At 34.4% G+C, this 26,212-nt stretch overlaps 1 protein-coding gene across 3 annotated transcripts in view; it reads left to right on the plus strand.

Moving 5' to 3' along the window:
* The first annotated feature begins 906 nt into the window (after positions 1-906).
* The window catches only part of LOC150102476 (uncharacterized), a 54,081-nt gene continuing 28,775 nt past the window's right edge, over positions 907-26,212 (plus strand). For 2 of the 3 annotated variants that reach the window (XM_090399240.1, XM_090399241.1), the window contains exon 1: positions 913-1,322. In XM_090399240.1, coding sequence (XP_090255366.1) covers positions 1,254-1,322 — 69 coding nt within the window. In that variant the 5' untranslated portion in view covers positions 913-1,253. Of the gene's footprint in view, positions 1,323-26,212 lie in introns of all 3 variants that reach the window. The other variant, XM_090399239.1, reaches the window with a different exon arrangement.

Below are 26,212 nucleotides of genomic sequence, written 5' to 3' on the forward strand. Positions count from 1 at the left end.
CCTTCATCTGTTCTCCATTAACTTTATCCATTAGGTAACGATTGGGTCAAATTATTTTATTGAACTTAGATTAATAAAGCAACTTACATTTCAATAAGTAACCATTTATAATTGAAATCAGTTATGTATTGCATGACTAGATATTTCCTTTATTTTTAATAAATGAATTTTGTTTTTGTGTAAGTCAGAAACGTTAGAAACTCGAGGAGCATGCCGCTTATTTAAAGCGCCACCTTTAATTATTTTATTTTGTAACATTTTTGTTTGTTTGTTTTTAATATAAAAGAATGGGAAATTTACTACCACTTTTAGCTTTGCATTGACAAATCAGTCTATCACTAACCAGGGGAAATAACGAAAAGAATTTTCAGCATGCTCACTCACCATTTTAAATATTTCTATGTATGGCTGGTGGTTAACCAGCGCATCATTATCACTCCATTTCACTAGCTATCTCTCCTATACTCTTTAAGATACACTTGGGAATGCCCTTCGTTTTCTTTCATTCTCCGACTAGTCCCGCCTTTCGCTATCCGCTCCACGCAGTCTGAGTTACGTTTACAACCGTAGAGCTGACTAAGTACGGAACGTATTACCTTGGCATGACGCCAAGTATGTTGACCAATCAGAAGAAGGAAACAACCATAGTATTCGAAAGGGATACGAGTGATAGAATTTTGGATTTGGTTTAATATATTTTGTAAAAGTAAACTATTTCAATACATTAATGCCATGTTACTTATAATTAAGAAAAGCTAACTGATATTTTTGTTTTGCCATTTACTTTTTTAAGTGAGTTTAAATGATATGAAACGTACCAGAAGCATAAACGAAGTCTTGACAAAATCTCTCTACCTTTGACTAGTGGTATCATCCAACTAGTTTCAGCTGATATTTGACTGTGAAGCGATGTGAGCGGTTGTGTTTAGCAGTGGCGGACGGATAGAAATGAGGAGAGAGTAAGAAAGTGTTAGTGTTTCTTTGTCTTCCTTGTCTTGGTTGCCCTACCTTTCATGCAGATGGCTTTGCTAGAACTGACAGTGTGATATAACGTGGATCTATTCTGATAAAGGCTTTCTTGTGTTGTAGGTCCGTGACGTGCAGCAGCTGCTACGTTCTCGTAGCTCAACGGTGGATATTGCACTGGGGGCCAAGCACGGTGGTTGTCGCCGAGGTGTCAGACGTGTCTTCGGTACAGGCCCTACATTTTCCTTACAGTTGGTAAAGCGTGATCAGTGAATCGGCATTCTGAAATGCTAAGATATTTAACTCATAAGCTTCGAACTCAGTCGTTAAACGAAAGTGAGACTTTTCAGTCAAAGGTAAGTAGTAGTCTTCAGTTGCTTTTCTGTTCTGTACACTGCACATTGACAGTTGCCGGTTAGCTTTTGATAGTTAGGCTTAACAGTACCGAATTTTCTCCTTCCATCACCAGTAAGACATTATTGCTACTACGAAGGTAGCTGTCATGGCTGACAATCCAGGTAGTGAATTATTATGGAAACAAATAACTTTTAAACTTAAACTATCCCGAAGGAATAACGATATGGAAGTTTTACACCGTTCAGAATAACCCCTTACCGACTTTGACCGTGCTCGTTTCCTTAAGGCTGTAAGCTCTAGAATATCACGTTACTTTTTAAACTATTTTATCAGTAATCTTAATCAGACCTTTTAGTGATGTTTGATTTCATATTTACTTCGTGCTCGACCTAATAGAAGGAGGAAATGGGACCTCGGATGTAAACCTGCAAGTCTTTCTCGCAGAGTTTAGACTACACGTTTTCGATAATGGGAATACTTTGTTTCTACAGTCATCCTAACAGCATTAACGATTTTTATTTATCCGGTGTTAAAATCGCAACTAAATGTCTTAACTGAGTGATAACGGTCCTAAATATCACTTCACTCTACCATCGCGAATGGAAATCAATGTTTTTGTCCATTCTTGCGACTTTTTCTTATGAAATGAGATTTACGGAAGTGTGGTTTCATAATTCTTTATGCATACAACCGTATCAACCCGTTCCGACTTATTCCAGTCACACGTAGATTGAGTATAATTTCATATCAAAAGGGGGAAAAAATTGTGTAAAATTTGCATGTATTAATTGGGTACATTAAAACAGAAATGAACAGTAAAACTTCAATTAAGGGAAGCGTTGCTGTTACGTTTTTCTTCAGGCAAAAACCTGTTGAATTGGGATATGGTGTCCTATTTTTAATGCTTTGTACAAAATGAAACTGTTTTCTGTACTTTCTGTTGCTTATAGTAATATGTCTTGAACGTTTTTTTTTATTTAATCATTTCTGATTAATGCAGAAATTAGAGGATTACGATTCCTATACACTTCCGTTGAGCACGAAACTACATACAGCAAACGATTCCTGTTTCCTCATTTGTAACAATTCAACTTTTATTAAGTCTGAATGCAAATCGCATTTTGGAAAGTCTGCCTTGCAAATCTCGAACACATTAAGCGAATAATTCTAAGGTATAAATTAAAACTTAAGTATTAAGAAAAAATCGGTATATTGTACAATGAATCTTGCGTTCAACAACATGCAAAATAACTAGTTTTCAGTTTCAATGCCAAATATTAACTATTACACCCGCGACTAATTTATTTACGAGTCATGAATCGATGCAGAATTGATAATTATTTTAATAAATGTTCTTATAGTTTAAGAACGGCTTTTTTTTTTTTTATCAAATCAAGTCAGAATCGATGAAACTTAGTTCTTGTAGAACTCGCAAACAAGGTTATAAATTATTCTTTTAAATTTAATCGTTATATATGAATAGTGAAGTTATTTAAACTTGCGCGCAACACGTTCGGATGCATCGTTTATAGAAAAGCAGATCAATATTATTTTGCAAAGTAATTAAGTTAAAAGTAATTTTATTCATAGAATTTTTTCTATGAACAGTTTCTAGAAACCATCAGATTAATTTCGAATTAACAGAATAGTAAACAGTGAGCTTGTGGTGTATATTAAGGATCTCTTAACGCGATTTTCTCGCTGTTTTCCATTGCATGGCTATTCTAGATATATAAACAAGTTTTTTTTTTAAGGAACTGAATATCCTTTTACTCCTAACATTTTGAAATATATTCTTGGCTTTTAGACTTGCATAGTGATGAACCCGTTGTTGAATGGGAAAAACGCATTTCTAAATATTATCAGCCAATAAAAAAAACAGCCTTATGAGCATCGTAGTATTAAATCCGTAGACGGAATTATACTTAATGATGGATTATTTCACTATTCAAGATTATCAGCTGCTTTCATCAAGAATTGATCACTTATCATAATACATAGTCGTGGCGAATTATTCAAATAGTTTGTTAAAATAAATAGCAAAAGTTTTGCGGAAAAAATCCAGCCACGATGTTTTACTTACGTTGTTCGTAAGTAAAACATCGCAAAGCGATCTGGCTTAATTTAAAAAATAATAATTGTACCGCACTTAAATTTAAGCATGACGTCTATTTTACTGCTTTGAAGTATATTTTGAATGCATCATTAAAATGTTTATTACACGATTTCTACATGGAATAGAGAATTCGCAGGATGCGATACTACGCTAAAGACAATTCACCGATCTCATTTTTTAAAACTGGTATTATTAATGGATAGTTCCATTGAGCTTATTTTTTCAATCAGAGGGAAAATGCGGTTGCATTCATAGTAAATGTTTGGAAAAGATCAGTAAGTTTCAGATTTTATCTGATTTTGGTTTTCTGTAATCTCCATAGTCTTTACAGTGGTTGTAGAACAGATACGTTGCAACATGTTGTATCTGACCAAACCCCAAGCGCTGTTAGGCTACCGATATTTCATGCCCTTGTGGTTGAAATAGGATCTTAACTTCATTTCACTTGTCAAATGGTCGGGTAGTCACATTAATGAATGTAACCTACCCAAACGAATGTCGATTTTTAGACAATGAACAATCATTACCTGGATCTAATAACGTTTACCTAAATAACCTTTTTGGAAAACATTGGCCAACCCTGTCTTGGCTTGAATTTCACAGTAACTAGTAATATGGGAAAGTGTCTTGGGACGTAAGCCTATGCTAACTCTGAGATCAGACTAAATATTTGTAAGGATTTTTTTCCCCCTCTAAAAAACCGTTTCTGCAATATAAAATATGAACTTCACTGACTAGTGTTATATGCAAGAAATACAGCCTTTTTTTGGCCCATTAATCTTCCAAACAAATGTTTTTTTTTTTTACATTTGTAACTTAAAATAGTTTCTTTAATGGAAACCATTACATAATTTTAAAATGATCAGATATTACATCCAGTCTTAAGTATTTACTACATTCATAGTAAAATCAGGTTTTCTTGAATAAAATTCTTGCAGAATAGCAGCCAGTTTTACACATGTTTGCTTGAGTAGTTTTATAAGTCAGTTTAGGCAGGGATCTTAGTCTGTTTAACCTGATCCTAATTTCCATTTTGGAAACACCCAGATGCTAGAACTGATTATTGAAGTATTTTTGCAGTGGATGCACTATAGGAAGAAGTTCAACTGTGTATATATACTTCTGAGAAATAATTGTTCTGAATTATTTTTTATCTATTAGCTGGGAAAATTCTTTTTCATGTCTTGTTTTTGGATCATGGTTACTTTTAATTAGAACTTTGTACCTTTTTTTAGATGGCTTACCAAATTTACTTTTAAATGTTTCATCTAAGCAGTTTTGCAAAAAAAAAAAAAAAAAAAAAACTTATTGTATTGTTTGTTCTTTCTTAGTCTGCATCTAATTTAGCTTAAGGTATTTTTAATAACCATTAATTGACAGTGATTATGTAATGTGTGATTAATGAGAATCTCTGTACTTCCTTGGTTGACTTGCTATTGCACAAGATATAATCATAGAATAGTTTTCTAGTCAAATGACCTTGAAAGTCTTGGATGACAAAACTAGACTAATTACCTGCTATGTTGTGGACTAAGTTTCCCTCACCTAAAATCTTGTGTAAGTTATTCTTCCATTTCAATTTTTGCAAGTGACCTAAGAATGCTGTTAAGTGACTTAATATTGCTTGCTCTTGAATTTAGTATTGCTTTTTTATAATTGATATTAATTTAAATGATGTAACGAAATTTGTTTTGTATTGTCTAAACGGCTTGAATTCTGAGACTTGAATAAAAAAATCTACTAACTGAAAATGTAAGGAGTGTTATCCAGATTTTTAACTTGTAGTCAATATTTAGATTGTCAACAGATTTATGATAAAAGGACCATTTATATTAGTAAAATATTAGTTCTTTATATGTGGTACTTTATTTTAAAAAATGTCCATTTATGCATAAAATTAGTGTATGAAATTAATCTTTGCTATTTATACTGCTTATTTGTATTACCTAAACAATCATCCAGTTCAGATCTTGTAAAATTTCACTTTTCTCTTCCTAGAAGAGAATTCAAGAACATACTTTTTTAATACTCTCAAAACTATGCAGAATTTTAGTGGGAATTGCTTAGCTTACAAAAAAAAAAAAAAAAAAACTTTTTTGAAAAAAAATCTTGAAAGCCATTGTGGAATTATTATAATAAATATGCTAATAAAAAGATCTATTCTTGAAAATATGAAAAAAAAAAATGTGCTGTCAGCCATACTACATTTTGTCAAGACCAGACTTGATTGAAGCTTTTTTAAACTATTTCATTTTGATATAAAGTACTTCAAATGAAACTAAATAGAAAAGAAAAAAATTCAAAGCTTGTGCGCTATTTTTTTTTAAATGCTCAAAAATGCCTTGCAGTACCCAGAAGTCTAAGCATTTATAGAATACTACCCTAGAAATTGTTTGTTCTGATTGATCTCAGGCTCTGAAAATTGACTAAATCGGTCAAAGTTTCTGCAGTAGAATTTTTCCCCTTAAATTTAATTAAAAAAAAAATTAGTTTGCAAGCATTTTTCATTTAGTTCTTTCAGAACATGTTGCTTGATAGCTATTGTGCACTTGTAGATGGTGTTTTAAGATGAACCATGAATTCTCCCATGTAAATCCACAAGTAGAGAATTTAATATCAGTAATATACTTCTTAGAAGTTGATGTGTATCATTGGGGAACTTGTACTAAAATCTACCTTGCTACACCTTGTCACTTGGTATAATTATCATTCCAATGTTTTCTAATGAATCTTTCCAAAGATAAAGACAAACCTTATCTCTATCAAAAATAGTTGTTTTTGCAAGTGGCAAAACTAGTTAATGGTAGTTAATATTATGTACCTTCCTGACATTAATTCTGAAATAATGCATGAGAAATTGATTAGAGAACTGTTATAGTTTGCCAATCAATTTCTTACTGTGGATAGTGGTTAAGCAACTTAATGGTAATCATACACAATGGATTGCAGAACTTGCTAACACCGTATGTATGAGTTAAACTTGGAATAGAAAAGGAACATATTGATATTTCTTTTCAGTAACTGGAGATTGTAATCCTGGGAATACTACTCCCTTACAGATAAAAGTGGAAGGAGTGAAGGAAGACAGTGGTTTGAAGCTGGACCACGTATGGATGCCAATGAAATGCAGCTTGCTTATTTTCTATACTTTCTAAAAGTGGAAGGATCGTCACTTCATTGTCTATAGAAGTACTTAGTTATTCTTTTTATGAAAGTGGAATTAGTAAGAATGAACATTTAGCAACATAGTTTTTTTTTTTTTTTTTGAATTGAATGACTCAGGATGGTTCAGAGTTCACCATTCTAAATGGGAGAACCATATTAAGTAAGATTTTCAGTAGTGTGATCTGAAAGTACTTTCAGAGAAAGTACTTATGAGTAAAAAAAAAAAAAAAATTCTGAGAAATGGACAATGTCCTACTTGCCCATTAGATGCCTAGTGCATATAAGGCATTACTTGTAATAGTTTTGAAGTTTCTTGAGTACACCATTTATTAGAGGAAGAGATGCATTGTCATCAAAACTATAGATATTATAATAAAATAGTCAGAAAAATATGCACCAGTAAGAATCTGAAAATAGTCATCTGCCATGCCATATGCACTGAGCAACTTTAAAAACTATACCAAATTAAACAAGGATCTTGTTAAGGATATATTAAAATGTTTTTTGCCTTTCAGTTGAAACTGAGTTAACTTTGGAGGGTTTTTTTTTTTTCCAGCAAAACCAACTTACTTCATGGCCTTAGGTGTAATTTTTGAAGAACTCTATGCAGAAAGCTCAAACTGATTTGATTGCTAGCAGCATTAATATTACCTCTAGTATAGAGCAATTATTGTCTCATTAAATGTTCAGAAGATATCTTGAGCAGCAAAACCTGTACCCTTTTTTTTAACGTTCAAATTTTCATGTTACCTTTTGCAAGCTCTCCTGTAAATTTGAAGACAGAATTTCTACTAGTGATCATTGGTTTTAAGTAGAGCTTCTAGGTAGTAAACTTGTTGATAGACCTCTTTTGTTATTGAGAACAATAGATGTAGCTGTAACCACTACTCTTATTCCTTTAAGAATAGGCTGGATGTGGACTAATACCATGCACACCACACCAGTAGAGAAGGTAAACATGGCAAAAGGTAAGGGGTTAATTCTGGAGCTAACCTTGTGGTGATACAAAGTATCCCAGCTGTACTTGCAGCTCTTCTGGTATAAAGTCATGAAGCATTCTGTTGAATGTAATTTGTACAAGTTATCAGTCTAACAATGAAGTAGATGATATACTAAGAGGTCAGTTGTGTTGTTGGTATCAAAAATGGTCATCAAGATTATGACCATTTTTGCCTTCTACTTTTCCATCCTTTTTAGGAATTGAAATTTGAATAAAAGCAGGAGTTTTGTCCTCTTGATTGTATCAGGAAAACAATAGGCAAGCTGCAGTATACTTGGATGTTAGCAAGAAAATTATACTGTTTTTTTAATTAAACAGTAACAACCACTTCTGAATGTTTTGTTGAGCTACTCATAGTAAGTATATATACATTTGTCTCCAAGAAGGTATATTTCAGTACAAATTAGAGAAATGCCTACTTTTTGAAAGTAAAGTACTCTACTTTCAATGTATTCAAGATATAGAGCATTGTATGAATACAAAATGATTGACCAAACTTCTGTTCTCACAAAGTTCATAGACATGTTAGAATGTGGTACAGTTGTCTTATTCATATGATTCTCTATATCTGAAATGGATTGAAAGCAGAGTACTGAAACTTAATTCTTAATTAATAGGTGGCAAAGAAATTAATTTACATAATTAGTATTTTATAAAGTTCATAAGCTTTCCAGAGCAATGAGAAACATTGCTTACTTGGTTTTTCATCTTTTTTTTTAATCCCTAAATGCCATTCTTAATTAGAAAATGTTTCAGTCACCTATTCTTGAATCTGTATTTCTCTTCAGTCTTTTTGTAGATAAAAAATTAAGTGTTGAAGCTGATAGGCAGAATTTAAGGCTAGGCTTGATTGGGTATATCTAGGAATATTAGATTTGTGGGTTCGAAGGGGGAGGGAGGGTGATGCTCAATAAACTTAGCAGGGATGCATCAAAAAGCAGACATAGTTAATTCATCAGCAGTGAAAATTGCTCCAAACAGTCAGTAAATAAGATTCAACAACCAAACCTCCTTAGTATTAACTGGGCTTTCATTGTTACTCAGATCAATCATTTTCCTACACTGTACAGGGTGTTCGGGATAAATTTGACATATTTATAATTAATTATATTTTTCCGTAAGTTACATGTATTAACACACACTTCTCTTCATTTAAAAGTTTGGACCCTTCTTCATTCATATACAAGATGTCAGAAAGGATGGATAGCTGGAACCCACCTGAATCATGGAAGAGAATAACTTGTATCATGATGATTCGTGCCCGCCATCAAAATAAGGATATTACGACTGCTGCCCAATGCTCCCTGAATACAGTAAAAACAATCGGGCATGAACTAGAGACTTGCAATGGTGACTACGAGGATGTAGCAAGAAGAAAGATCCCTAGCAGACGATCTGATTGCGTTCGTACAGCAGAATTCCTCGCAAATCTGCAGGAACAGGTGTTGAAGAACCCTGGCATTGGAATTCGGGCTTTGTTCGTGGAGTTGCTAACTGTAGTCAAGCCCTGGATAACAAGGGTAGCCAATGGTAGGCCGTATGTATGGCAGCAGGATTCGGCCCCTTGCCACACCTCTGGGAAAAGTCAAAAATGGTTGTCTGAAAATTTCTACGACTTCACCAGTCCAAATGTTTGGCCTCCAAACTCCCCAGACCTTAACCCCATGGATTATTTTGTATGGGGCGCAGTTGAAAAAGACACCAATCGCACTTCCAGTAATACAAAAGCCCAGTTAATGGATAAAATTAAAACAGTTTTTGCGGCCCTTCCCAGGGAGACTGTAGCATCAGCTTGTTCGAGGTTCCGAAGCAGAATTGAAGCTGTGATCGATGCTAATGGTGGTTATTTTGAGTAAATCTTGTTAATAGTATTGTAATTAACTCTGCCTGTAATGTTTTTTGTCAATTCATTAAATTTAATAGATACAAAGAAGATTTTCTTTTTCCTTACGAAACTGTCAAATTTATCCCGAACACCCTGTATATTAAGCAAAGTTCTCCAGATTCTGTAGTGAGCAGAATTTCATTACATTTGTATGGTGCTTTTCCTGGAATTGCTTGCATGGAGGTTCCACTTTGATTACATATTCCCTGGTGAATATCTTGTTTAATGCTATGTGTACATTCTTTAAGAGAAGATAAATTATAGCACCATTTTTGAATTCAGCTTCTCTGGAAGTTGCAAAGCCCTGAAGAACATATTATTAGGATAATCAGGTGTGATGTTAAACTTTGTTCTAGCATAGGACTTATTCACTTGCTGTTTCTGTTCATTTTCATAAATTTATCAAGAAAATGGAAAATAAATTTGGAATGCAGCTAGTTTTCTAAAATAAGCAAAAATAACCTTCAAGCGTTTTGTGATTAGTATCTACAAACTCAACAAAGAAATGTAATTCTTTTGTCTTAATTGACTTCCTGGATTCTCTATGCCTAATGAACTTTTTAGCATTTAAAAATGCTAGTATACAATCAAATTCTGTGTATGTGGGGTGGGATTTTTACATTAAACAGTAATTTATATTTATAATTTTGGATAGCTCGTAAGCATTGGTTGATCAGAAAATTCAGAAATTCATGAATGGTGGATAAAGTCATTGCTAGCTACTGAGAGAAATGGATTTCTTTTTCATGAAATGTAAACCTAGAGCACTCTTTGCATCATAGCAGAGCTAATTATTAGATAATCCGTGAATCCTGCTCTAGAGCCTAACCAGAATAAACAAGATGCTCTTCCACAAGGCAATCTACCTAAAGATGTTCATAAACATGTGTAAGATGACTCAAACTTGTGCTGGAAAGTGAAGACTTAAAGTATAGCAGCAATAGGATCTTTTGCCATATAAACAAAGTTATGAAAACATATATATTTTTAAGCTGTTTACTTCATACTGCATTCTGAACTTGCTGTTTTTTCACTTTGCCACTTAGTATATGAATAGCCTTTTGGCTTTTCATTGAGTTGGTATTGCAGATTTTTTTTTTTTGCATAATGAGACCTGTGGAGTATCCATAACTATAGAATCATATTTACCGCAGTAAAAGTTAAATTTATTATGCAGATATTTTCTTGTATATCATAAGACATTGGTGCAAACAACAATAAGGAATTTTGAATAAAGAAACGGAGCACATGCGTTAAATTGGAATCACTATGTATATAGTCTGATGTTCATGGATAAAACTACTGCACTGAAAATAAATTAAAATAGATCACTTAAATAAGTTTTGTAATTTTATTTTTAATCCCAAGCTATTTGGAATAGTAAATCAGTCATTACGATTGAGGTTAGGTCAATGAAGTAGAGCTTCAGCACTTTCTTTGTATAAATGTTCATGTAGCATCTTGACTTCCCACTGAATCTTGTGGTTAATGTTTTCAATTCTATGTTGTGCCAGGCCAGATTTATGAGATTTGATAAGCTAGATATGGGCTTGATGATCAGAGATACATTTATTGACAGATCTTTCCTATTCATCCATAGTAAGAAAAGTTGCACAAACATAGTACTCTGTATCTGCCAGTTAGCATCACTGAGTTTGTCTGTTGGAGAAGGTAGGTTGTTAATTTGGTTGATGGATTTATAGGTAGTGATGGATATTGCATCCATAAGTATTGTTGAATGTAATTTCTTTGCCACCTGTCCAGTAAATTAAATTTTTTTATGTATTTAAGAGATACATTCTAACAGTAAATAGAATTTTATTGCTTATTAAGTTCAGAATTAAGGACTGGTTCCTTAAAGGGAATGTAATTGTCGTTGAATTTATCTTGTTATTCAGTACATATGTCACCTGTGTTTCTCCATTGATGTCAACTATGTGGAAAATTTGAGTGTTCTTTTTGTACTAGTATAAATGATTGTTCAGGATCTCCATAAATAAATTTCAGGAAGTCCATCTGAGATGACAGTATACAATTCCTTGTTCACTGTGTACTCTCACTATCCCCTCAGACCAATGCATTCCATGGCCTAACCACTCCATGCTCACTCTTGTTCAAGACTTCCTTGGTATTGCCTTGTATACTTGTTCCTTGCCTTTTTCTATATGAAAAATCTCTGGTGCCAGTCCAATAAATAAACTGCTTAAATGCAATTCACTAAACTCTGCAGCCTGAATGCTCTCAGTCTATCTTCATACCCAACATTTTGTATTCCTGATAATTTTTATTATTCATTATCACTTCTCCACTGTGGCAAGATGCCACAGTGAAGAAGTGATATCTTGCCCTCTTTCCAATCTTTACGGATTTTCTGGTTACAAAACTTCACTAGCACTTGGTTCTTCTAAAATATGGCAAAATCTCATCTAATCCCACTTCCTTACTGATAATTATCCAAGGTAGCTTTATCCTTTTCAAATCCCAGTGACTAGATCTGAACATATGAAGTCCTGATGTTGGAACGATCGCCTTTTTATCTCTACTGGTCAGTGTTCTTGTTTGTATTGCAATCCTAGGTTGCCTTCACCTTTTTGTAATGTCTTCTGAACTTCAAATGCTATCAGCCATCACAGATCCCCCTGCCTCCTCCACTTCCTTCAGTATAGTATGCAACTTTGTCTGTGGATCTCAAACTTCAAGACCTTAAATTGTTACATTGAATGGGCATCCTTGTTCATCTGCTCATTCTTGAGATTTTTCATATCCCAGAAAGTTGTATCAGCACTAATCCTAACCAGCTTAATCCATTGACACTAAGTCCTCTAGAACCTTGCTTTATGACCTTCCTTCTCCTGATATTAACCTTCTCTTCCCCATACACAACCCTTATTTGTCTTTTTTTTTTTTTTTTCTAATACTCTATGGGAGGAGTTATACTGGAGGAAGTAGGGGAGACGAGATCTGGGATCGATGATTGATAGAAACCTGAAGTTTAGGGGACATATTGCAAAGATGGTGAAGGTAACACAGAGGATTGCTGCAATTATGAGAGGGACACTGACTTGCAGAGATAAGAGGGTTATCATTCCGTTGTATAAGTCTCTGATCAGACCACACTTGGACAATTGTTCTCGGATTTGGTCCCCAGGATTTGAAGGGGATAAATTAACTGTGGAAAGGATACAAAGACGGTTTCAGGACTGTATAAGGATAGTTGAGGATTGGCTGAGGGAATGTGGACTGCAGAGTTTGGTGGATAGAAAGAGAGGTGATATGATTGAGACTTTTAAACTGTTGAGAGGTGGTTACAGGGTTGACACTGGGGAGTTCTTTCGCTTGGTTGAACAGCAGGAAGGAGTGATGACAAGAGGCCATCCCTGGAAGTTATGAAAGGAAACTGTGAGCAAGAGGGTAAGGCGTGGTTTCTTTGCGTGGAGGGTGGTTGAACTGTGGAATGCATTGCCTAATGGAGTGGTGGGAGCAAAAACGGTCAATGAGTTTAAAGAGTGGTATGATAGACTTTGTTTCTTGGGGGGACCTCCCCTCGATGAGTCTTGACAGACTTTATGTTCTTAGGAAGGACCTCCCATGATGAGTCTTTTGACTCCATGGAGGCCTGAATAATAATAGTAATAAACCACTAACCTGATATTTGAACCCACACATTGCAACTTAAAATATGTGGCATTCTGTCAAATGCCTTTTTTATGCTAAATTACAGAATGTATGTGCCTTGCCCTCATCAACCTAAAAAGCAACCAGATACTAAAATATGCACACTTAAATACATGCTGATACAATCTAATTTCTCCAAAATTTTTCTCAAAAACTGCATCAAAAATATCAACTGTTACATCTCCATTCTACTGTCCCTATGCAGTGGCACCATCTTGTCCTCTTTCCAATTACAAAACATCAAACAGGTCATCAGCACTGAGTTCTTTTGAAATATGGCAAAATCCCATCCAGTCCCATTTCCTTACTGACATGCATCCTTTTCATACACTTCTAAACTTTCAACTCTCCCAAGGAATATAGAATAAAGGAACTGTCCAAAGCTGGTTTCTCACTACTTAATTTTATATTCCTTTCTCCTTATTTTTGCACATCTACTCTTTCTTGCTAACAGTCAGATACTCTAATGCCAAGACCAAATTCAAAACTCTTGCTACTTGTTTTCTTTTCACATATTGCCTAAGACATTTCCTTCCAGAAATTTGGTTCTCTTATTACTGTATGCTGTTTCCTCTCTCTCCAATTTATATTGCTATAGTTAAAATATTCCATAATAATTGCTTGCCAAACTAATTTGCCTAAAACATTTTATGCTCATTTGGGTGAATGTTCTATTCTTCTCACCACTAGATTATAACATATCACGCATCAGTGTTTCATAAGCATTTTGATACTGAGAAACTTTTCACAAAATTGCTCATTCTGCAGATTTCCCTCTGAATAAAGTAATCTAATCTGACAAGCAGTTTGTAGATGCATGTTTTAATGTAGAAATTTTTAATTGTAAAATTTGAATATGTAAACAGTTGAAACATTAGCTGCATTTTTTTAAAGAAATGCCAAGATACTTAAATTATAAGAACTTTAAGTGAATGCAGACTATTGTGCTAGCAATAATGGCACATTTGATTTCTATTATTTTGACATTACTAACCATGAAAGATCAGTTTAAAAAAATACAATAACACTGATTCAAACTAATGAAAAAAAAATTGCAAACAGGATCTTTATTGCAAAAAAAAAAAATGCTTTCATACATTAACCTTCAACATGTTATGAAACATAAGCAATGTAATCTGTACTCTTCAGAGAACCTCAACTGGTAAAGTTGAGTACTACTGTCCATTTTAATTAACTATACTTAATCTGATTCCTTTCACAATTAGAGAATGAAATCTACAATCTGCTTTAGCTCAACTTTATTGCACATACTTTGAATGCCATGTGACAAGAATCCTCCTTTTTTAACCGCAACCACTTAGGAAAGGATTTTTTTTCTTCCTGGAAACTGTTTTTATCCTGTAAAACAGATATACTGGCCAGAACATCTATAATGTAAACATGATAAACTGACCTCACCTGTCTTTTTAGCTATAAATCAAACCTGGCTAAGAAAGAAACTTTTCATTTTGTCCAAATAGCAGTAAAACCTCCTTCAGGTCCTTCATTAAGGCTATTAGATGTTATAACATCTGCCCTTTCCATGCATCCTTTCTCATAGCAAGATCTTATAACATCATGTTATGAGAAAGCTTGACCTACTTGACTTGTCTTCATCAAATGTTGTATTAGGTGACTGAGGTAAGTTGTCTCCCATTAAAGAGCTCATTACATGTTCCTTAATTAATAGAATCCTATATATACAAATATACTATTCCAGTTTCCTTTCCAATTGTGCTGTAACTTACCAGCTTATCTGTGCAATTTTATACTGATCTGGCACAAACCCACAGTATGGAATCAAGCCTATATTCAGTCTCTTCTCCATCCACCAAAAATCATTTGGGTGGCTATTGCTCTTTCCTTGGTCATCAGTGGAAAAGGTCATCAACAGCAATCTTTGCTACCTGGAGGCCTACCAATTATGTCTTAACAAGAACTGTGTTCTTCTACACAGATGCTCCTGTGGAAAATGGATAAAGCTGACTAGAATATTTTTTCCATCTGGCAAAATTAAATACTGAAGCAGTGAGTCAAACACCTGTCAGTGAAGTATGTAATAGACTGGCTTGTCTAGGTAGCAACAATCTCAATTCCAAAAACATCTTTATTTCCACTCTATCCAAATCCTTGATGGAACCCAAAGTGCCAGGCAGCCAAAAAAAAAAAAAGAGAGCATTGGTATGTTTTGTATATAACCCACCACATGAAACTTGATTGGCCAAAGCACATTGTTTTTGACTAATGTCTCGCATAATCTTGGATCTAATTTGCATTGATTGATCAAACAACCAGTGCAAAAATTATATGGAATAAAATTCAAAAATAAAAAGCAGATAAAGAACAGTGTTTGTCTACCTTGAATCATAATGGATGTGTTGTTGCTGATCCCAAAGGTATTGCAGACACTTTAGGAGAAAACTTTGACAGAATTTCAGCAACAGCTTTATATGCTCTTGAATTTTTATATTTAAAGAGCAACCAGAGAAACAGCAGCTACATTTTTCTACCAATGGGCTTGAGCTATACAATCAGCCATTTGTTAAAGAGAAACTAAGAACTATTTCATTGTCTTACTCCAGTGCAGTAGGCCCTGATGACATCCATTATGAGATAAAACCTCTACAGATCTCGTTCTCTTAATATACAATACTTAGAGAAAGCATTTCTGGATTCTTGGCATTAGTCATCCAATACCAACAATTATTGACCTATTGCTCTGACCAGCTGTCTTTCTAAAATATTAGAAAATAATGGTTAATGTCAGAAAAGTGTGGTATTTAGAAAGCAATGATCCTCTCTCTCTCCAATACACAATGTGGCTTTTGTAGATTTCATTTTTGGACCATTTAAGAGACATTCCTGAAACAAGAACATCTGGCTTCCTTTTTCCTTGACATGGAAAAAGCTTGACACAACCTGGAGATGTGGCATATTAAAAAAAAACAAAAAAACTCTATAACCCAAGTCTCATTGCTTCATCCTTATATGGATTATGGGGCTCATGTCTATGGTTCAACAAGTCAGAGTAGCCTGTAATGGTTGAATCCTATCCATCATCAGGGCTATATGGATAGTTGTTGGTGTCTTGCATATTATCACCCACTCAGTCTTTATGTTGAGCAAATAAAGACTTAAGAAACATCTATGTTCTAAAAGTCTCTTCTAGAGCATCCTACGTAGATTAGTTTCTTTTCTCTGCATTGAGAAGCCAAATATTATGCATGTAGACTGTCGTACATCCCTTTTTTGGTATATGTGTTAAAGAGATAATAGATGCTATCGGCATGAATGTTGACAACATTACCAATACCATACATAATTCTTGCAGGTTTGCACTACATGCTACCTCTCACTTCAACTATAGAAGCCTCATACTCCATATGTCTACCTGCAATTGTTTAATGCACATAGAACAGCCCACTCTGAGTTCTTGCTCATCTGTACCAATGGTTCAAGATCTAAGACCTCAGTTGGTGCAGCTGTTTTTTCCTAACATTACCAGGTCCCACTTGATTGCGGTAATTATGGTAGAGTTGCATGCCATTCAACTTGCACCTGTACATATAAAAGAAAATACTACAGAAAGTCTAATTTATATAGATTCATTGAGTTCTCTATAGGCCATCTCCTTTCCTGTGTATATAATAGCCATCCAGTGCTTGTTTTGAGGTTTTACAACTGTTGTACAAAATAAAGCCCCTTAATTTTAATCAGTTGTGGTGGATTCTCAGCCATATTGAAATTATGAGAAATGAGACTGTAGCTGCTAGATCTGTTCATACATTTTTGACATACTGTTTGATAGTCCCAAACAGTATATATAAGATCAAAGCTGATTACCCCATGTATCAGGAAGCACTGATAAACAAGCTGCATGAAATTAAGTATTGGCAGTCTAATCAACATAACAAAAGTTATTCTTGCTAGACTCCACATAAATCAGTCATCTTGCACATTCTTATTTACTGAGGGCCGATGATGCACTTATGTGCAAAAGATAAAACATGCATCTCTCCACTTGTCATATTCTGGTGGAGTGCCAGCACTTCAAACGAGAGGGTAATGAGATTTTTATTTATCTGACTGTGCAATACTCAGGCAAATCTTATCGGACTTAAATTGCATGAAGTTTTTAACTTTTTTAGAATAATTATAAAAATCATATAATTAAATTTGATTATGTAGATACTGCAGTGTGTTAATTTAATTAATGATATGTACAAAAACAATCATTTACTCAATTATTTCTTGAGTATTCATTAATACCTTTTTGTACTGCTGTAACCTTTGATATGGCTCAGTATGATCTTTGCTATCACTGCACCAATAAACCATAAATCAATCAGTTAATGTTCCCAATATGGATTGTTATTCTTGCTCAATGGCAAATCTTCTAGCCAATCTTCTCTGCCATTTCCAGAGCATTTGATCAGTGGCTGTCGGAGGTATCACTATCAATCTTTCAGTTCACCAGTTTTCTCAAATCATTTCATTATCATAGTAAATGGTTTCCTCTTCAGGTTACCCACCAATGCTGCAGTATCCAGAATTCTATACTTCTGCTTATTCTTCTTCCTGCATATTAATATCCTTTTGTCACTTAAATCCTGTCTATAGTTTTGCTGATGATAGTACACACTCCATTCCTCTTCTATAACCAATAACTTAAATACTAATTTGTGGCTTTCATTTAGTAGGAAGTGAATGAACATCATTTGCTGCCACATTTCTGTTTTCATATATCCCACTTCTCTTCCCCTTGTCTGTTTTTGTTAATGTGCAAATTTCCAGTGAAAATTGATCTATCAAGATACCTCTGGTCTTTCCTGACAAGAGCATATCTCTAAAGAACTTTGTATCCTCTTCTGTTCCAGATACTTCTTGCTTAATTCTAAGTAAATCTCAAGGTTCAAGATCTATACTATATAAATCTTGCTCAACCTTAGCGTATAGTTCTCACATTTAGAGGGGGGGTCTTCTTAATAGATCCCCATCATAACTTGTTCTGGTCACTTTTATTCTGTTTTTGCCTTATCTTTTTCTAGATATGTGAATGCTGCTCCATGGAACTATTCACTATAATCTCCACTTTATAAGCATATATAAAGATTAGTTGCTTGTCTACATCCAAAATAGTTCAGCTCCTAACTTTCTGAACCAACTCTTTTTCATTCCACATACCTCTGTTCAACAGCTTTCTTGCATTGATTGATTTGTATTAAACTTAGATGAAAAATGTTAAATTCTGATCTTCAAGCTATTATTTATGACAAATATTTTAATGGTTTGGAATATGTATAATAAGACTTTCTCAAATGAGAAAGTAATGTATAAAGTACTATCAGCAAAACTGGATGGGATTTCTAAGTGACAGTCTTGTGATTATCTTCAGTGTTAGTTCCAAAGTTGAAGGTTATACCTTTCTCAGTGTAAGAAAGGGGGAGAACTGGCAACAGTGCATAACACTGATCATAAAGGAGTTTCTTTAATAGGCTTCTGTGCTAAATCCAATCAAATGCCTTAGAGATATTAAGAGCAACTGTTTGAATTCCAACTTTGCACATAGCACTTTTTTTGAAAGATAGGTGACAAAAGCAAGATGTCTTATTTGCTAGTAGCAGAACCATACTAGCAGTCACTTCCTCCATTCCTTGACAAAGAATTGAAATGAGAAATTGATAATTTTTATGCTTTAAAATAGGGAAGCATAAATGCAAACTCTGGAGCACATAATAGATGTTAACAAGATTTGTTGTGATCTTGCAGCAAAGATGTAGAAATTTAAGCTCTGTTTTCAGTAGGAAAAAATTCTCCACGATTGTCAGAAACTACTGAAACATCCATTCATATTGTATACTTCTGTCACTATAAATCTGTCTGCTAATGAGTAACACTCATTAGCAGACAGATTTATGGTGACCTTTTGAGTGTTACTCTTTTCAGGACATCTGAACAATGGCATAAAAAAGCTACTCAACAAGTTACCACCTTAAGATCTACCTTTTGATCTTCATGTTTCTCTCTTGGCTATTGCATGTAATAGTTAGACTGCTTCCTCACTTCATCATCATATTAAGAGCTAGGAGCATTTCACTGATGTGCCTAGGATTTCTTCTCTACATAAATAACCTTTTTCACTTACGTAAAATCCTACAGTTTTGTTCAATATACTTCTTACTTGCTTGATAAACCTTGCTATTGCTTAAACATTCTGAATAATTTAGAGATCTTTTGACTCTTGTCTTTTTTATAATTTATCTTTCTCCACTGAGAATAGGAGAGATGATTTTATTCAATTCAATCATTCCTATCTTCATTCTTTCTCTCCACACGGCACCCATATTCATATTAAAGTGGACTTCCCAGTAATAGTAATAATTAATTTTCAATACTTCTCGTGTTCTTTGCTCTACTTCAGTCTTTTTGCCATCCTGTCTTCCAGACCACCACTGGAGATCTTTATGCCTTGCCATCATAAATCTTGCTCTGTAAAGATAGTATCAACTGTGAGAGCATCCAGCCTACTCCTGTGCATTGCCAAGGTGAAATACAAAAGATGAAAAACTGAACAAAATATCATTAGGATGCCAAGAAGATAGCTTCCTGTCATGAAATCCTCTTATGCTGAGATTGTGACAGTTGAGAAAATATCAAAAGCAACATGTATGTCTATTCCACCATCTAATTTTCACATACCTAAACTTTATGATCACAAGTGTTCTCTGAAATGCATTAGTCATCTAACTTATTAGTCTCATTCCAGAAACAACTCCCAAAATGATCCCACCCAGTGAGAATCCACATATGAAAATTGTGGCAAGGGCATCAGTGAAAGAAAAGCCACCAGATGCTCCCAGAGAAAGAGCATTTGCTGAATGTAAACTAAATACTGACATGGCATTTTTCCAGAAGAGATGGACACATTGACCATCCATATTTCCCAAAATCATTTGACAAATACAAAGCAAAGGGAAAAAAAACTCAACCGCTCATAAATCTCTAACAAGTCTATAAAAGGGGATTAAAAAAAAATCCTTATAGAAGTTAAAAATGCCTTAAGACATTTTACTGTCCTTAGTAAAGGCAGAATTGAAGATGTTTTATGGAGCAAACCCCTGTCTTAGTGGGCAACCATATTCCTTTTAAGCATGTCTAACTTGACACTGCTCTGAAAGTGGTAGCCATCTGCCTGTTAGTAGGATTTATTTACCACTGGTTCTGATTTAACAGATTGACCTTGATAATCTTCTATGGTAACTGCTTTCACTATGTCTTATGGATACTTTGTGCAGTAGTGCCAACATGAAGAGTTGAGGTGAGATTGTTGAGTGTAATTGAAAATAGTGACCTGTCTTTACAGGCTCTGCATTAAATAGATATTATACACTCTAGAGTTAAAAGATTAAAATCATGGCAATCACTGACAAATGAGTTCAGATTTAGCCTGAAGTTAAGCATTGGCAGTCTCTTCAACATATAAGCAAAAGAGAGCAAGTTTTTCTTGCTAAGATCTGTTCAGGTCAGATTAAAATGATTAAACTTAGTGATGAAGGCACATCACTGTTTTGAGATAGACTGAAGACTAAGCTTCCCTTGCACTACTGTTAACATCATGATTAAAAACAAATTTAAAGCTGAAGTTGAAAATGCTAATCTAGTGAACACTGATTTAATAATCAGGAAAAGCAATAACCTTGTTGCTGATACTGAGAATCTGTCTTGATAGATGATCAAACTAGTTGCCATGTTCCCCTTAAACTAGGCCATTATTCAAAATAAAGCCCAAAGCCTTCTCATTGACATAAATGCCGAGAAAAGTTAAATGAAAGATACTGAATTTGGAGCATGCTGTGGATGGTTTGATAGGTTCAAGAAGTGAAACATCAAAGTGTGAGTAGAGGCAGGTGCTGTTGCTGCAGAAAATCCATGGGACTTAGTGAAGATTATTGGTAATAGTGGCTATACAAAGATAATTTTTAATACGGATAACAGAGTTGTACTGGAAGATGCCATCAAGAACATTCATTGCAAAAGAGGAGAAACCTATGCCATGTATCAAACTGGCTAAAGATAGGCTAACCCTTCTGCTAGGTGCCATTGCTTCTGATACCCTAGTCTTTGTTAATGTACTATTTGGGAAAATGCCATAGCTCTGAAAAACTTTAATTAAAACTAGACTTCAAGTGCATTGAAGATCTAATGCAAAAGCATGGATAACTATAGCACTTCTTGAAGATTGGTTTGATAGCATTTCACTTCTGGTACAAAGTAGTTATAATAAGGAAGAACATCCCTTTTTCAAAATTTTACTCCTTGTAGACAATGCTCCTGGCCACCCTCAAACATTAGATGTTCCCCCTGATGTTCACGTGATATTCCTTCCTCCCACTTTGCTGCAGCATGGATCAGTGTGTCATGACTGCTTTCAAACTGTACTTCTTGAACCTTAGAGTCTATTATAGCAATAGACCTTGAAAAGGACAATGGGCAAGTCATCTGGAAATTCTGGAAGGACTTTATAATTGTCATGGGCATAGATGATTGTGTGTGAAAATACTAGTGGTGGTGGGCGGTAGATGGCGTTGGTGTAGTTAGTGGATTGAGTGGTGGAGACAGTTGTAGAGTAGGTGTGCTCCCTCGATAAGTCTTTGTGACTCCCTGGAGGTGTCACATAATAATAATCTTAGATGGCATAAAGGCTACATGAGATGCATGGAATGATATGAAGATCTGTATGCTGTGAACAGGCTTAAAAAAAATTGTCCACAGTTGCTTGATGATTTTGAATGCTTAGAAAATCCTGCACCCGAAATAACTAACAATATTGTGGAGATGGCAAGACAGCCTGTATTAGAGCTACAAGATGTAGCTGAACTTTCGGATGCTCAGCTATTCTTAGTCCCATTCTTAGCCCCTCAGCAATGAAAATCTCCTGGCACTTGAAGAGCACAGGCATGATGTGCCTAAAGATATCCATTGTTGAGCCTAAAGGCCTAACTTCCAAAATTTCCTCTGAAGCTTTGTCATTTTGAAGCTGTCATGGCTCTTCTAGGAAAGTATGATCTGGATTTTGAAAGAACTTAAAAAGTAAATGCTAATATTTTAAGGGATTATGCCTATTATGTGAAAGTCTACTGAGAAAGGACAATCTAGTTCGTACAACCCTAGACAGGTACTTCTGCAAAAGACCAAGCGCAATCAACATCTACTCAAAATCCCTACCATCAAGAAAATCTTTTTAAATGTAGAAGATACAGATATGACAGTGCTATGCCAATCAACAACGTATGTCATTGCAGCACAGATTCATTCAATAAACCCATCTGGATACTAACTTTGCTATAATGCATGAATTATATATGCCAAAAATGTGTGCTATGAATTGTAAGGCAAATGATTGCTTAGTATTAAGCATGCTTTATGTGTAAACTTGTTTTTGCATGCTTGGCTAAAGGATTAAATCATAATTAAATTTCTGACAATGTAAAAACAACAAAAGCACTCAGTATTGTCAAGTATCTGAATGGATTAGGGAAGTAGCATGTGGCAAGCTTGGTGGATAAAAGGAGTAATATAATTAAGACTTAAAGAATTTGTATCAGTTTAATGCACATTCTTAATGGAGACAGGCTGAACAAGTGACCATCTCTGGAAGTTAAAAGATATTTTGTTAGGAGTGGAAGGTGAGCAGAATGCATGGGATAAATGTGAAAACAGTTAAGAAATTTAAGGTGTGGTTTGGGATGGAGTATTTTTTGTTTGATAGGCCAGTTGGTAAACTTTTAACTTTGAAATCTTCAGCAGCTTCATTACCTTGTGGCTTGCATAAGGAAAGTAAGCCTGTGTGTGTGTGTGTGTGTGTGTGTTGCTCTCAACATGAGGTTGCAGAATTTATAACAAATCAATACTGTTTGGGTAGTAGTAAAGTAATATTTTTGAAGAGATTGTTAAATAGAAAATTTCAGAAAGATGCAAGCAGTTTCTACTTTGTTTGTCATGCTTTCAAAGTTATATTTCTTGAATTGCATTCCTAAATGTTTTAATTACCTTGCCCTTTCCATTCTGAACATTTCTGATTTAATTGCAAAGCCTAAACAATCTTTATGTAGACTGCTTCCAGTATTTTAAATGCTGTATTTTATCTTCAATTAAAAATAGTTTTTTCCTTTATCTCTGGATTTGAACACTACTTGGTACATGTCACACTTGTCTAGCCACACAGAATAGTTCTTCCACCTTGGATTATTCTAGAACTTTGGCTCCTTTTTTCAAAAGTGAGTGGTTAGTGACTTATCATTAACTCACTCCTTTTCATAGTTGATCAGAATTGGCATCTTTTAACTTTGCATATTTATATAGGATACCAGTTAACTTCTGAGTTTGAAATTTCAACTGGATATTCAAATTTAGTATTTCCTTTTGAAAGCTCTTATCCTTCATGTGACTTCAAAAGTAAAATATCATTTGCCTGATTCACAAAAACAGTTGTTATAAAAGCATTTGGACAAACAAAATAAATTTACTTTGTGCTTCTGTTTGTAATGCATTTGCTACATGTGAAAATGTGACAAAACACTTTCTAAACTGCTTTTTATTAAAAGTGAAATTTCTTGTTGCTCTAGGATAGTTTTTCAATTGATGTATACCTGTTAGGCATCAGTAGTGCTTAAAGTCATAGACAAATTAACTTAAGATTCCTATTCATATCTAGCTTTTTTTGAAGTCTTTAGAATCATTTTCCTGTTCAATTTTTTTTCTCATCCCATGATTGTTCTAATGCCAAACCATTATGATCTGAGACATCGTGCATTAGCACTGTAAATTGATCTGTCTTGATTCACTCAGGTCATGGTCAGCTCACTGAAGTTGTTTAAATACTAATGTAGATCAGCTTGTTGTGCATTAATGATCTTTACTTTAAAGTATAAAGATCACAATTTTAAGGTATGCATAGCATTTCAGAAACTTCTTTGAATTTCCTGACAAGAGTTATGGTCTGCATTTTTTTTTTTTTTTTCCAGAGTACAGGATGATCTTTATTTGTAGAATAAGCTAATTCAGATTTTTTCCCCTTGCATTTACCATGTGTTCTGATATGCAACTTTCTCTGGATTATCCTACATAGCATGCTGCATGAACAGTATTTTATAATTGGTTTAAAGGGTAAGAGGCTGTAAACCTTGATCTCATAGTGGGATTGAAGATACTTGTCATACTGGATATTTTTAGAAATATGATGTATATAAGGTAGGGTTACTGCAATTTTTTTTTGGATGGGTTGATCTTGTGACTGTATTCATTTTGAGTTTGGTAGGACTGAAGTATTTAAGTCCTTAATTCCTTTTCATGTTGCTAGCAATGTGACAAGCTGTATCTATTAGCATTTTACTTATTTTTGTACAGGTTGAAGGTGTGGCAAGGCATGGAGATATCTTTTGAGTTTCATAGGCTTTCTGTCTACCAAATAATATTTTTAACAAGTCCTCCAGTAATGTCTAGAAATAGTCCTGTTAGAGTGAAATATAGATGTAGGCCATTCAGTAGTCCACCAGTTTTTAGTTGTATCATGGAGCCTAGCCAGATATCACAGATCATTTTTTTTTTTTTTTTTTCTTCCCCCAAATGATTCCATTGGATAGAAGCAGAGAGGTGATCTTGTTTTGATTTGTATTTTTATTGAAACATGAAATCATTTTTTATGCAATCCTTGAAACATTTCCTGTGGAAAAAAAAGATTTTGCGGTGGTTCTAAAGTCTATGCTCTGCAGAGCATTTATGATATCTAGCCTTACTAGATCTAATGGTTCAGTCACATTCTTTTTATCAGTGAGGTGTAAATTTTATGACTTATGTGGGATGGTGCTAGCTATGAAAAATGTTTTAGAAGTCAGTGAGGTCCACTGAGGATATCTGATCTTCAGAGCTCTTTTTTTTTGTGGAGCTCGTAGCATTCTCCGAAATGTTATCCAGCATGCAGAAAGCCTAGTCACACTTAAGGGTGCCTCATTCCATCAGCTGGTGCAAAAAATAAAAATGAAGCTTAGATGGAGCATGTAGCACTTAGCAGCTTAGAAAAATCAACAACTTCAGCCATTCAAAATACAAATTCACATAACGAAACAAAATCTTACCTTGCCCCCCCAGACAATGATAACCAAGTTTATGAAGGTTTCTTTACCTTGCCTTATGTGATAGTATTTTCGAAATACTTCAATTAACATGAAAGTAGCTGTTATCCCACAGTTCAACATAAAGTTTTTAGTTTCCTAAATCATCTTATCCATTCTCTAAACTTCAGGGGTCTATAAAATCCACTGTTCATGCTGTATATCATATAGTACAAATTGCTATATCCCAGGGTTTAGCATGTCAGAACATGTTAAAGATCTGCAAAAGAAAACAGATTGGCCTATCATATTACCAATTATGGTCATCCTATGCTCTGGCAGAAAACAGGGGACCATGATTGCTTTATCTGAAAGCTAGTTTCAGAAATGCTGCACACACACACCTCTTCAGTGTTATAAAAACAAGGTATTTTTGCATGAAATGTGGTCCATCAAGAATCTCAAGTGCACAAACTTAAACATGATATGCTTTGTTTTGAAACTGATAATTCCAGCTAGTGCATGTGCTATCACACATCCTCTGTTAAATCAGATTCCATTCCAGCTCTGATAAATTAAAAAAAATAAAAAGTGAAACTAGTAGAAAAGTGCAAAACTGATATCTTAAAATTATATGGCCTTTGGTTGTCAATGTTCTTGCAAATCTGGTACAATCTAGGCTGAATACATCTATAGATATGACCTCTGCATAACCAAATCATCATTAACATCTTTCTATACTTGAATGGTTTAGCATATCTAATTCCTGGGAAACATTTGCTTTTGGCTGAGCATACTCTTCAATTAACTAACCAGGAAATTTGATTTTCCAATGCAGTTAGATAATTGACCTGTGTTCTAGTGGATATAGATCTATCCATTATGTGTGTTTTTTATGTATAAAATAGCAACTATTTTATCTAATCTAGATAAAATCC

Source organism: Typopeltis vanoorti, chromosome 10 (assembly GCF_054136105.1).
Source record: "Typopeltis vanoorti isolate ZY-2024b chromosome 10, IOZ_Tvanoo_1.0, whole genome shotgun sequence".
In the NCBI taxonomy this organism is placed as follows: Eukaryota; Metazoa; Arthropoda; class Arachnida; order Uropygi; family Thelyphonidae; genus Typopeltis; species Typopeltis vanoorti.